The 13771-nt window shown below is 42.4% G+C and overlaps 1 protein-coding gene across 1 annotated transcript in view; it reads right to left on the bottom strand.

Moving 5' to 3' along the window:
* LOC122661273 (isoleucine--tRNA ligase, cytoplasmic) overlaps positions 1-13771 on the bottom strand; it is a 77556-nt gene that overhangs the window by 34249 nt on the left and 29536 nt on the right. The window contains exons 9-10 of the mRNA XM_043856619.1: positions 8773-8931; positions 5173-5262 (exon numbers count right to left, since the gene is read on the bottom strand). Of these exons, the coding sequence (XP_043712554.1) occupies positions 5173-5262; positions 8773-8931 (249 nt within the window). The remainder of the gene's footprint in view (positions 1-5172; positions 5263-8772; positions 8932-13771) is intronic.

Here is a 13771-nt window from a genome sequence, read left to right as displayed (position 1 = left end):
TATGAAGGTGCCCCTGTGGAATCCCTAACGACGACCTGCCCCCCTTGCCTTTCTCTTGCTTCTCTCCCTGCCTCTGTAACCTCCCAGCCTGCTTTAACCCCCCTTTTGGACACCCTCCCCTCATTGGCCCCTCCCTTACGCTTTAATCCCCTTGGGTTTCCCTTTTTGCCCTCCACTTTGCAAACTTTATTACCTACTCTACCCCCTGCTCCCCACCCCTTCCTGTCCCTCCACGCCACACTCCTCTAACGGCACTGTCTCCCTGATCCAACCATCTTCCAATCCCTGTGGGCCCACTGCACTTACCCATGACCCCCCTCTTCTCCCAAGGCCCAGCGTTATGGCCCATTTCCCACCTCCACTCCTAACCCAGGCCCCAGCCCAGTTATTTCCCCTCTCTCGGCCCAATAGCCCAGTTCTCACCACCGCCCCCCTCCTAACCCACCCCACCCCCACCACAGGCCCTTTTACCCTCTGCCCCCATCTCTATCCAATCCTCCCACACCCAACCCCCCCCCCCTCTCATTGCCCCCCTCCTATCCCTCCACCCCCCAGCCCAAGCCCAAACCTTTTTTACCTACAACCTGCCTATCTTTCAACCCCCTGCCTACCTATACCATAAACTTTTCCCCAACCCCCCTTCCCAATCCCTCACCAGGTCCTCCTCCTCCCCTTCCCTCTTGGACCTTCCCCCTCTCGTCCCCCCCTCCCCCACCCCGCAGGCCTCTAGTCCGCAGCCCAGCTCTTGTCTTCTTTCACTGTCGCTATCGCAGCACCCCTCCGGTGCGCACCCTGCCATTCCCCCTTTAGTGCTCATGTCTGCTAGTTTCCTTTGGAATGTCAAGAGTATTAACTCCCTAGCCAAACATCAGGACATCCGTTCCCTCATCAAGTCCACCCATTCTTCCTTTTGTGCCCTCCTTGAAACCCGTGTCCTGCAAGATAATGCCTCCCGCATTGCAGCCTCTATTGCCCCTTCTTGGTCTCTTCTTTCTAACTACAATCACTCCCCCCTCAGTCGGATTTGGTTTCTCTGGGACCCTTCTAAAATCAATATTTCTCTTCTTCACTCCTCCCAATTCCTCCATCTTAGCCTTTCCACTCCCAATTCCCATTCCTCTTTCCTCCTGACGGTTGTCTATGCCTGTAGCCATGCCGCTGACCACCTGTCTCTCTGGCATGACCTCTCCCTCCTCAAGCCCTCCTTGGACTCCGTCCCTTGGGGTCTAGGCGGTGACTTCAATGTGGTCCGTTCCCAAGATGAGAAATTGGGAGGCAGACCGATTGACTCTCCTTCCGTCCTTGCTTTTAACGAGTATTTGGAAGATCTTGGCCTTGAGGATCTTCGATGGACCGGTTCCCCCCTCACTTGGAACAACCGCTGTGCTAGCCCTGACCGCATCGCTTGCAAGCTAGATCGCTTCCTCTCTAACGAGGCTTGGCTCTCCTCCTTCCCCCACTCTCTTGCCAACTTCCTCCTTCAGGGTCTCTCTGACCATTGCCCTTGTCACATCCTTATTCTTCCTTATTCCTTGTTTGGTCCTAAGCCTTTCAAATTTTTTGACATGTGGACCTCTCACCATCTTTCCTCTCCACCGTCCTTAAGGCTTGGCACCTCCCGGTCTCCTCCCCTTCCCTCCCCCTCATTGCCCTTACCAGGAAACTCCGCAATACCAAAGCTGCCCTGAAAAGGTGGAATCTCTCCACCTTTGGAAACATCAACTCCAGACTCTCCTCTTGCAAATCCAACCTCTCTTCCGTTCAGTTCAGGCTTCAAGTTGACCCTCTCAATCCTACTCCTGCCTCTGAGGAAAAACCCTTCTCTGATGAATTGCATTCCCTCTCCTCTCTGGAGGAAAGCTTTCTACGCCAAAAAGCCCGCATCAAGTGGCTCGAGCTGGGAGACTCCAACTCTGCCTACTTCCACAGGTCTCTGAAAGCTAGGCTCAACTCCAATTCCATCGCTCTTCTGCACTCCTCTGATGGATCCCCCCTCACTTCTATCCATGACATCAAATCTGCCTCCATCTCTTTCTTCTCTGACTTGTTCAATCCCTCCCCTTTTCAGCCCCCCCGATCCCCCCGGATCTCATCAATAAGTTTCTCCCCCCTCCTGTCGCGGATTCCCTCATTAGTATTCCCTCTGATGACGAGATCTCCAAGGCCATCCTCTCCCATAAATCCAATAAGGCTCCGGGTCCTGATGGGTTTAGTGTAGGATTCTTCCTCAGTTGTTGGGATTCCATCAGAGGAGACCTCTTCAAAGCCATTCGCAGCTTCTTTTACAAGCCTAGTCAGCTGGCCCAGGTCAACCAGACCTTCATCTGCCTCATCCCTAAAAAAGAGGGAGCCACCTCCCTCTCGGACTTCAGGCCCATTTCCCTCTACAACCTCATCTAAAAATTCATTGCCAAAATTCCTGCCAACAGAATCAAGGCTGTGATCCCTTCTCTGGTTAGCCCAAACCAATCCGCCTTCATTTCAGGGCGTAGCATTGCGGATAACATTATCCTTTGTTCCGAGATCGTGCAGGGTTTTGACCGCAAGTCCCATTCTCCAGCCGTCCTCATGAAAATTGACCTCCACAAAGCTTTTGACTCTCTCCGTTGGGACTTCATCTGTGGCGTGCTCTCTCAAATGGGCTTCCCCCTGCCTTTGTCCGCTGGATTCACGCATGCATTTCCTCCCCCTCCTTCTCTGTTCTGGTCAATGGCTCTTCGGCTGGCTTCTTCCAGTCCAAAGTGGGTATCCGCCAAGGCTGTCCCCTCTCCCCCTTCCTTTTCTCCATCGCCTTGGAAGTCCTCTTCTGCAGCCTCCAATCCAAAACGGATCTCCATCTAATCTCTCCCATCCCTAAATGTAACCATATCAATCTCACCCACCTCGCTTTTGCAGACGATCTGATGATCTTCTCCAATGCCTCTCACTCCTCTCTCTCCGCTATTTTGGACTCCCTGCATCTCTTTGAGACCCTCTCCGGTCTTCCCATCAATCTCCTCAAATCCAAAATCTTCCTCTATGGTATCTCCGACCAGGAGAGAGACTCCCTCTTGCATCTAACCGGCTTCTCCATTGGCTCCCTCCCAGTCAAATACCTTGGCCTTCCCCTCATTCCTGCCAGGCTCTCCAAGTACCATTGTACTCCTATGCTGGATAACATTCGCAAGCGCCTCCAGCTCTGGAAAAGCAAACTCCTTTCCTACGCCGGCTAAATGGTTTGTATCCGCTCTGTCCTTCAAGCTTCTTACATCTATTGGTGCGGGATCTTTGGCTTGCCCAAAGCCACTATCCAGGAGATGGAGCATCTCTTCTGTGCCTTCCTCTGGAAAGGGGCCGATACTTCAAGGTTCCTCCACCTTATCAGTTGGAAGTCCATCTGTCTCCCTAAATCCGAGGGAGGTCTTGGGATCCGCCACATTAAAGATTACAATTCTGCTGGCATTCTTAAGTTGATCTGGAAAATCTCCTCTCGCCATGATTCCATCTGGGTCAACTGGGTCTACTCTCACCTGCTCAAACCTTATGGACTGTTCCCACCCCCTCTGATGCCTCCTGGATTTGGAGAAAGATCCTTGCCCTCCGCCCCCTGGCCCTCTGTGGTATCTCCTTCTCCATTGCTCGTGGAACCTCCATATCCCTCTGGCTCGACCCTTGGCACCCCCTTGGAATCCTTTTCTGTATCCTCGGTCCCAGGTCTATTTACTCTTCTGGTCTTCCAAAAAATGCCCCCCTCTCCTGTCTCATTTCCTCTGGTTCCTAGTCCCCCCCCCCTTCCTTAATCCCTCTATAGTCTCTCGGATTTGGCCTACTCTCCCTCCCCTCCCCCCTTCCCCCCCCCTACTGACAGACTTCTGTGGTTGCCCTCCCCCAATGGCCACTTTAGTACTAGCTCTGCCTGGAACTTTGTTCTTCCCACCGCCCCCTCTATCCCCTGGCACAAACTAGTCTGGTTCAATGGCCACACTCCCCGCCATAGCCTCACTTCCAAGAGAGCCCTTCGCCTTTGCCTTCCCACCCAAGCCTTCCTCATTCACCGACACATTCCCGTTTCCCCTGCCTGCTCCCTTTGCTGGAATGGTCTTGAGGATATCCCCCACCTCGTCTTTGACTGCCCTTTTACCTCTACCATCTAGAAAAAAGCCCTCTCCTCCATCTGGCAACATAACAAGAGACCCCTTCCTTTTGACAGAGAATGTGTTTGGGTGGCTAAGTCCTTCTCGGGGTCCTCGATTTGTGACACCATTGGTAAGCTTATCTTTGGAGCTGCTATTCACCACATTTGGATGGAGCGCAACCTTAGGAGATGGACTTCCAACTCACGATCCTTTGATCTGATTTGGAAAGCCATCTCCTTTGAAGTCTCTTCCAAGCTCAGCCGTGCCCATCTCCGCGCAGTCAGGGATACTCCTAGGAATAGGCACATTGCCGTGTACTGGGGCCTTGATCTACCCTCCATTTTTTCTACCACCTCTGCGAAGGTTGGCTGTTTTCTCCCCCCCCCCCCCCTTCTCCCTTGTATATTCTTTCTTTTTCCTGCCCCCCCCCCTGGGGTAAGGTAATACATATTTATTCACCCAAAAAAAAAAAAGGACTGCTAACAATACGACATAAGTTACAATTATTGATCCATCTGCTCAATACAGTGGTCCCACCTCCTTTAAACTGTGGGATCCACTGTATTCAGTGGTTCAATCAATGGTTGTAAGTTGTAACTTCTACTGTCGCAAAATTAGCAATTTTCTTACATAACTGAACAAGGATCACCAACTAACTACTTAACACAAAAGTAAAATTATGAAATTACACTCTCACACAAACCACTTCAATCCCAAATATTACTGTCCAAAACCCAAACAGCCTACTGATGGGATTTTAAGCCCAATGGATTAAATTAGTAGTTCTACCAATAGGATTTTTTAATCTCATTGAGGGGCGTCCTTCAGTGATAGAAAAGCATCACCTTTGGTCATAAAAAATTCCATTTTTTAATCAAAGAAATATTGGTATTTTTTAGGCTGCTTAACCCATCACCTGCTGATGCCACTATTTGTTTTATTAGCTGTAGTTATCCCCATCCAGTGATTGTCTGTGTTCCTAGATAGAACTTCTGTCGTACGAAAATACAAATGCACCACTAGTGACATGTTTAACATAGACATCAATTGATCTTACATCATCAACTCGTCGAAGAACACCAAACTCTGGGCCACGACTAGATGGAATGGTGATATGATCAATATTGTGACGATGCAGATCAGTCACCTGTAAAAAAAGAACAGTATCAAGAAATACAATGATAATCATAAAAGCTATACATATACATACATATATATATAGGATTCCCATGAGTCTATCTCTCTCCTCCCCATGTGAAAAGACACCTCTGCCCCCTTGTTTTAAGGAAGAGAGAAATAGAGACATGGGAGTGCTGGCATAGGCCACACTCCCGTATCGAAAACTGCATATATGAAGAGTGGAGAACATTATCATATATATATCAGAGGCAAACATAAACAATTTTCAGACTAGAACAGAAGTAGTTTATTGAAGCATTCTCCCATCCCCACTTTTTGCAGGCAAATCAATGGTGAAGATGGGGAGATTTTGAAGAGGACAATCCGAAAAAGAGTATTCATAAAAGGAGCATTTCCTCCTGATCATCAGACGAGTTGGAAGGACAATTCTTGACATACACTATATATAGGGGTTTCGGACAAAAAGACAATAACTTCGAATGGTAATTCCATAAAATCCACCCAGGAGATCATTTCATTGCCCAGTTTGTCCTTGCCTCGATTTGGATACAGGTTCATAATCTATAACTTTCAAAATGAACCTATTAACCAAATACATCACTAATTGGATCTTCCAAGATGATCTATAGATTTGACAGTAGATAAAACTTGTAAATAACAATTTAAATAAATAATAATCATATAATTCTTCCATACCCTCAAAATGCCACTTTGAAGAGAGCTCGTGTCATAGATGACCTCAAAAATAAAATAAAGGGTTTGATTGCTCTGATCACATAAACTCTTAAGGTTTTTCAACTTAGTGCCTAAAGACATTAGTTACTTACGGATGCAGGCATGATTGGAATAAAGGTTAGAACAAAAATAGGATCATTTTCTCTCCAAAAATGAAATTAAGTGTTTTTTAGTCTTTTATTTGGTCTGATTATTAGTTTCCAGGTTAGTATAGGAGTCTTGGGTAACTAAAGTCTGGAATCATTATCATTATGTTGGGGTCATATGGAAGCAAAGCTAATTATGGTAAGCATTTTCATTTAACAGTTACACAGAAGGCAGAGTCCTGGTGCCCTATTGGCCCCAGATTTTGTTTATTTGGCTTCGTTAGTTTTAGAGCCCAAGTCACTTGGTACTTTATTGGTATACAAAGTGGACTGGTCAAAAGTCGAAGACTAGGAGTCGTTAATTAGGATTTTTATGAAGAGCATGGATCCGTTCTACTTATAATTTAATTTCCGGGTTCAAAGCATTTAGCCCAAGCTTGTCTTTTTAAACTTGACACAGGCTATTAGTTCTAAGTCCCAGTTCAATAGATAATTGACCAGGACATCCAAGTGGCTTCCTCAATTTTCTCCTTTTCGGGTAAAGAACAAAGTTTTATTGACTGAAAACAAACAAGGACAAAGAGTACCTCGATATATGACCAGCCCAAGTTGGCCCCTACCACCAAAACCAAACAACAAACCACACAAGCACTAAATGAAGAGTCACAAGGGATAATCACTTCCTGTCACCATCTCAACCTCCCCACTGCTTGCTTGGCTAGGAGATCTGCCAAATCATTTCAGACCTTAGAACAAGCAGATCACTAATGTAGACATGTGTGTTATTTTCCTAAAGACGTTAGCTATCTCCAAGATCAATCATTAGAAGAGCAGACAAATGCAATAGCCATTGCCAAATCATCCTCAACAAATATATTTTTAAAACCTCAATTGATTGCATATTTCACACACATCTGAAGAGACAATATCTTAACTCACGTCGAATTACCGTCTCCAAAAATACACCCATGCAAAAGCAACCTCAACTGAATCTCATAACCCCTCCCACTCCAGAGGGCCAAGGGATACCAATTAACACTCGTCATAACTAAGCATCATCACTCCAACCAGAGGAGGGAACCATAAACTTGTTCATCGAGCTCTTGGCTTCTCGTGAATATGATAACCATCCAGTCCCTAACGCAGTGGACTGTAATAACATCCTTGAATGACTTTTCTGCCATCACCCAATGAGCCACTTTAGTTTTGATCTTCTCAATGACCAATCCCTCCATAACAAACTCATTCCGAAAATTTCCAGCATCCCTTTCCTCCCATCTACACCAAAAAATTGGCTTCCTCAAACTTTTCTTCCCTATCTGTTTTTTAAATTAACTGAAATTCTGATTACTGGATTGCAAACTGAGAAATGACCCAAAATCGCAGAACTCTGACTGCATCTAGCTTGATCACGAGTGTCTAAAACCTGGGTGTGATTGCCTAGGCTATATTGTCCTCTTCCTGCTCAATTTGTGCGGCTTTATCACAGGTCCTGATGCATGCATTATCATCAATCTTAATCCCAAAATTAACCCTAGCCATCGCAAACCATTCCAGTTCATAACCTTCAGCGACAGGTTGGAGTTTTTCCAAAAGAACCCAAAACCTGATGTAGGTAGAATTACAAAAAAATTATGAATAATGGGGCCAAATAGAAAAATATCAACAAACTGAAAAAAAAAAAAAAAAAAAAAGAAGAAGAAGATATGGGCTTGTCCACCATGAACTAAGGTTGGGTTTGACCATCAAAGCACCTGAGATAGAACCATTCCCTTAAAGATAACCAAAAACAAAACCATTCCACCAAAATATGCTTCCTATAATTCTTTGTATAGACAATAACCAGATCCTAACACACTACCAGATATTTGCCATTCTTTTTATTTTTACTCTTTAGAAGACTTGGTAATAAGATTAAAATTTAATTTACCGACTGCCTTGAGTCCTTAATCCCTTCGCTAAACAAATAAAGATACTAATTTAAAAACATAAATCCAAAATAAGACTAATTCGAATTAGACTTTTTAAAACAGAATTTCCCTCAATGATTGACACTCCTTCAGAAAGTTGGAAGGTAACCATAACTTTCCAAATAAAGGTCGTAATTGCAAGATCCGGATCTTATTGGATAGGTGACTCGACAACCTTTCAAACAGCGCCAAAATTACAGTTAAGCTGATCATAGGAAATCTTCACTAGGATGCTCCTGCATGACCTGCAGAAAACTATAATCTTCCAAAACAGACACCTTAATTTAGTCACTTTACCACTCTTTCCAGTGCCCTAACCCAATCCAAAATGTAAATGATATTTATCAGAAAAGAATCCCTTCTTTCTTGTGTAGGTAATTCAAAACCAAGTTAAATTATGAATAAAGCTATTTTAGAAGAAAGTGTGGTTTCATTGCAGATATTGCAGTTATGTAAGCCTACCATAAGGTTTAAAGTAATCCAATCTAAACTCTGCCTTGCTACTCAATCTGTGGTGTCTCCAATATCAGTCCTATTGTAATAAAAGCCCTGAGGTTTGTTCAATTTATAAACTGCTAATGAAAATCCAACAATTAGGCAATTTACTAACTTCTACTCTATGACTAGAGAACCACTCGCACTATGTTAGCGATCAAATAAACAAGAATATAACATAATAGGAAAGGAACTAAAGAGAGGAATAATGAAATAGAGGTATTAACAAACCTTAACCCCAGAGAGCTGTTCCAGTTTTCCAATCGAATCCATGACTATCTTTTCCTCCCAATCCTCACTAATCCATATAGGAAGAGGAGTACCCCAAAACCTACTACGACTGACAGCCCAATCTCTAGCATTTTCCAGCCAATTGTGAAAACGTTTTTCCTGCAATATAACAATGGAGAACTTAATGACCATAAACAACACTTAAAGAGAATGAAAAACAGATTACAATGGACATAAATACTCATCCTTACATTTGCACCCATATGTGTGTGTGTGTTTATGATAAGCAAAGTAGAATCTAATTAGACAAAGAAGAGGATGAACAAGTATAACAATATACAAGTATCTATGTGCATCGAGGTGCATAGAAATGCCTTCATAGAATTGGAGGAGAAAAAGACGCCTCTAAAGAAATATAGAATAACACACAATGACAGGGATGCTCCTATCAATGTACACAAGAAGAATGCATATTTTCATTAAACAGATGATGATGATGATGATTATACAGAGAATGAGCAACAAAGAAGGTATGACATACACAAAAGAAGAGCAAGTGTTCGATGAGGACAATAGAAAATGAGACCTGATTACCTAATACCTTCAGAAACATAGTCTAGTCCATTCAGTGGTGGAGGTTAAGAGATAGGGTAAATATCCACGTTCGAATGGAAATGAAATCAAACCTTGCTTTCTTCCTTCTTTTTTGTTTGTTGTTTGGGGAGGGGGGGGGGCGATAAATAAGTCGTCCTTTATTTTGACTTGTGGGATTTTTTTACTAGAAAGATTCATCAAGCATGATGAAACTCTTACCAGAACATTTAATATCAGGTTGGCAAGGGAATAGGATAAAATTGTTGGGAGGATTGGAGGCTAGGAGGAAGATTAATGGACTGTAACGCTACCTCTACAAGATTGGACTCTATTTAAAACAAAAACAAAAAAACAAAAAAAAACCTGGAAGATTAAGCGATTAGTTTACAAAACTAATGATGCAGACAAATCATATAAATGGTCGTATTTTAATGGAAATAAGATTTGTGTTGGGTTCCATTATGTGTCAGGCCCATAGTTAGTAAAAACAGGAACAGCAAAAATACGAAGTCTTACGGTAGGGGTTTTAAACGGTAAAAAAGTGCACACGGATGGTCAAATAAAACAATCAAAAAACCAGAGAACAGTAATAAACGGAAAACGGACGGTACAGGTTTTAAACCTTTATATTTCAAAAAAAATGGCACTGTTCTCATATAAATTGAGGAATTTTTATTTGAAATACATGCTTCTATTTTCGGTATCTGTGCCTTGACCTTGAGTTGAAGGTGATATCATGAAAAATGTAGCCCTTCGAGTCATCTATACGTCGGTGAAAGAATCAGGCCGATCAGAGTTCATGACAAAAAGATATGGTCAATTAAGTCTAAGTTCTTAAAAAACGCCAAGAAAAAGGGAACGTGTATTAAACGTGAATGCTTTTCGTTTTCCCTTTTTTACTGTATGTACGGCAAAACGTGTTTAAAACGGTAAAAAACGGGAATGTGTTTAAAACTCAGTTTTAAACACGTTTTTGCTAACAGTGGTCAGGCCTACGGTTGAACAGGTTTTCATTGTAATGGGCCACTTTAATGGGCCTAACTTAAGGGTATAAGCAAGGACTACGAGATTAATCAAGTAGGATTAGCTTAGTCCAAATTTATAGGGTTATTTGAGTCCTTTTATGATAGAAATTAGCAATGTCAAGCCCTAGAATTATTAGGAATTTGAAACCAGATTCATTCTTAGTTTATGTTCTGTTTTTAGAGTCCTAGTTAGAGTAGGAGTTTCAAAAACTAGTCTATTTCGACTATTCCAAGTATTAATTTAAATTCCAAGACAGTTTAGGACTGTTAGAAAACTAGTTCATGAAATCTCTGTATAGATGTAGTGGCCTATGGACTATGTCCTTACCCCACGAAATTATAAGTAATAATATTGGATTTTTCTTCAATATTTGACTGTGTGGATTTATGGGGTGCTCAAGTGCTAAGGTGAATTCCTTAGGCTATATTTGGTTGGGAAGAAATGGATAGAAAAGAAAAGAAAAGAAAAAAAATCATTGTGTCATCATGGTTTTTTTTTTTTTTTTTTTTCCTATACATTCTTGCCAATCAAAAATAGCCTTAGTGGAAGAGTGAATTCTCTCCACGTGTTAGGTGGATTACTGCCATATTCTATATCTCCTATCTTCTAGATCTTAATTACCTCAAATTTCAGGTTAATTTTCTACTCTTTTCTGAAACCTACAGCATCCTTGTTCTCGACCTAGTTTCAGTTTATCTCCTTGATGCAGCTACACTACCTTGGACCGACCCAAATCCAGTTGAGTATCCAAACCAAGATGAACCGGTTCCCAACCATGTTCTGGTTCAGTAGGATATTTAGAATTTATTTTATTTGGGAAAGATATGTGATCTTTTATTTTGGGGTAGCTATTAGACTTACAGGGACATTTTCAATTTTAGTTTTATTGAGTTTCTATTTTAGTTAGTCTAGTTTTAGGAAGTAATTAGGAGTCTTTTATTTCTATGTATATATGATGTAATTCCCCATCGTTGGAGACAGACTTGAAGAATGAATTGAGTTTATGCTTTGAGTAGCCTGAGCGCTGTGTGTGTGTGCACTCTTCTTCCCACCACCCCCTTCTTCTTAAGCGTTCTTCTCTCCTCCCTGCAACTCTGGTTTTTCCCAGCCTCTTCCCTTCCCCTACCCGCCCTCCACCACTTCTACTTGAAATGAGTACCTGAAATCAGTTTTATTCGCTTCTACTTCTATATTCTGGTTCCTGAATATCTGTTCTCTTTTGTTGAGTTGAGCTGCTGAAACATTAATTCCTGTACTGCTATCTAGTATTCCTAGTGGTACTATGACTTGCCCATGCAGGCACATCTAGCCATTGGATTTCCTTGAAACTTAGCCAACCTATTCTGCTGTTAAGGAAGGTCACTCAACCAGGGTATTAAGCTAATCCAAACTCTTTTCTAAGTTATCCTACTCTGTCCTATTCTCTGTTTTGGTGAACCTGTTTCTGCTAGACAATTCTAGAATCTCTATTTTGGAATTGTACTGGCATTACCAATTTTGGGAGGATAGGTGGTCAAACTAGAAAGTTTCGTTGGAATCAGAGATCGATGGTGTCTTGGGCTCCTCAATTCTGGCCCCCCAGATGACAACTGTTACAGAATTAGAAAAAGTATACAAGCTGCCAGCTCATTTACACAGTTATGATAGTCAATTGAAGTAGGGTAGGAGTATAAGGGAAGGGGGGCCTAATCAGGATTTTTCTGTGGCAGCATTCTACAATTTACTGCTGAGGAGATGCATAATGAAGATGAATTTCACTTTTTGGAAGTAAGAAAGGCTTGGAAATCAAAGGCTACTCCCTAAATAGTTACTTTTGGATGGGTGGTGGGCTTGAACAAGATTCCAACCTAAGATAACATGCAGCACAAGGGTTGGCAATAAATGATGTCCTTAAGCTAAACCAAAACACATCTGAGAACTAAAAGTCCTTTATCAATTATGCCTGCCGGGGGTGAAGCAATTGATATTCGAAGTATATGAATCGCATATGCAAATAGGACCAAGGATATATTGTTATATGTGATGGCTAATACAGAGCTTAACAATGATAAAACAGATTTAATTATGGAATCCGAACAAGAAATTAACAGGGAGAAACAATTCTGGTTTAAGAACAGAGCACAAAATTGATATTAATGTCAGATCTGTGAAAGAGAGGAGAAGAGAAGAGATAGGACTGTTCTGGGAATGGTGAACAGTACCCTAAACAGTAAAGTGAACAGAGGGGTAGGAAAGAAGAGCTCAAAGCTCATACACATTTTCACAAATAAATTCTTATTCAATTGTGTAATCCAATAGGGGATTACATCCTTATATAAAAACTCGAAAGTAGTGTGTGAGTAAACGTCAAACACTTTAAAGACCTAGATATAGTCTAACAGAATTAAACAACTACTAAGACTAAGAGGGCTCCTCATAATACAACAACTCAGCCTTATCCCAACTAAATGGGGTCGGCTAAATGGATCCTTGCACTCCAATCAGGTCTATTCGAGGTAATACTAAGCTATGCATGTCTTTCGTCACCACTTCTCCTAGGGTCATTTAGGTCCGCCTCTGCCTCTTTTAGTTCCTTCATTCTAAATCAAATCAACCGGAAGACTAGATCAAACAGAGGCTTGGTAAAAACATCCCCAAGTTGATCGGCAGAAGAAACAAAAGAAGTAACAATCAGCTTGTTCAAGACAGCATTCCTCACTAAGTGACAGTCAACCTCAATGTGATAGGCCCTCTCATGAAGCATTGGATTACTGAAAAAATAGATGGCTATTTGATTATCACAAAACATTTTCATAGGTGAATTGACCAGAATACCTAGCTCCTAGAGCAACCACATCAATTCAGTTTCACAGAAGGAAAGGGGGGGTAAGAGGCGGTGGTGGGGCAGAGGGTTGGGGAAACGTTGGAGAAAGGCTGTGGGATTGGGTTTCCACCGGAAGGGGCTGTGGGAGGGTGGGGAGTAGGGTAATTTAGGGATTAAGAATTAACAGGGGAAATATCTGGGATCAATCAAAAATAAAGAAGGGGACTTAGAGAATGATGTGTTACAAAGAATTAAAGTGGGATAAATGAAGTGGAGAGGTGCGTCCGGAGTGTTGTGTGACCTACGTATTCCTTCAAAGTTTAAAGGAAAGTTTTATATGACTGTTGTACGACCAACCTTGATGTATGGGGCAGAATGTAGGGCAGTTAAGAAGTGTCATATTAATAAGCTATGTGTAGCAGAGATGAAGATGTTATCATGTTTAGATGGATGTGCGGAAAAATTAGGAAGGATAAAGTAAGGAATGATCGTATTAGAGCTGACTTGGGAGTTGCCCCGATCAATGACAAGCTCCAAGAGAACCGTTTGAGGTGGTATTGGCATGTTCAACGGAGG

This window comes from Telopea speciosissima, chromosome 5 (assembly GCF_018873765.1).
Source record: "Telopea speciosissima isolate NSW1024214 ecotype Mountain lineage chromosome 5, Tspe_v1, whole genome shotgun sequence".
In the NCBI taxonomy this organism is placed as follows: Eukaryota; Viridiplantae; Streptophyta; class Magnoliopsida; order Proteales; family Proteaceae; genus Telopea; species Telopea speciosissima.
Note: the sequence above shows the minus strand (reverse complement) of the source record. Positions and strands in the feature narration are given on the sequence as shown.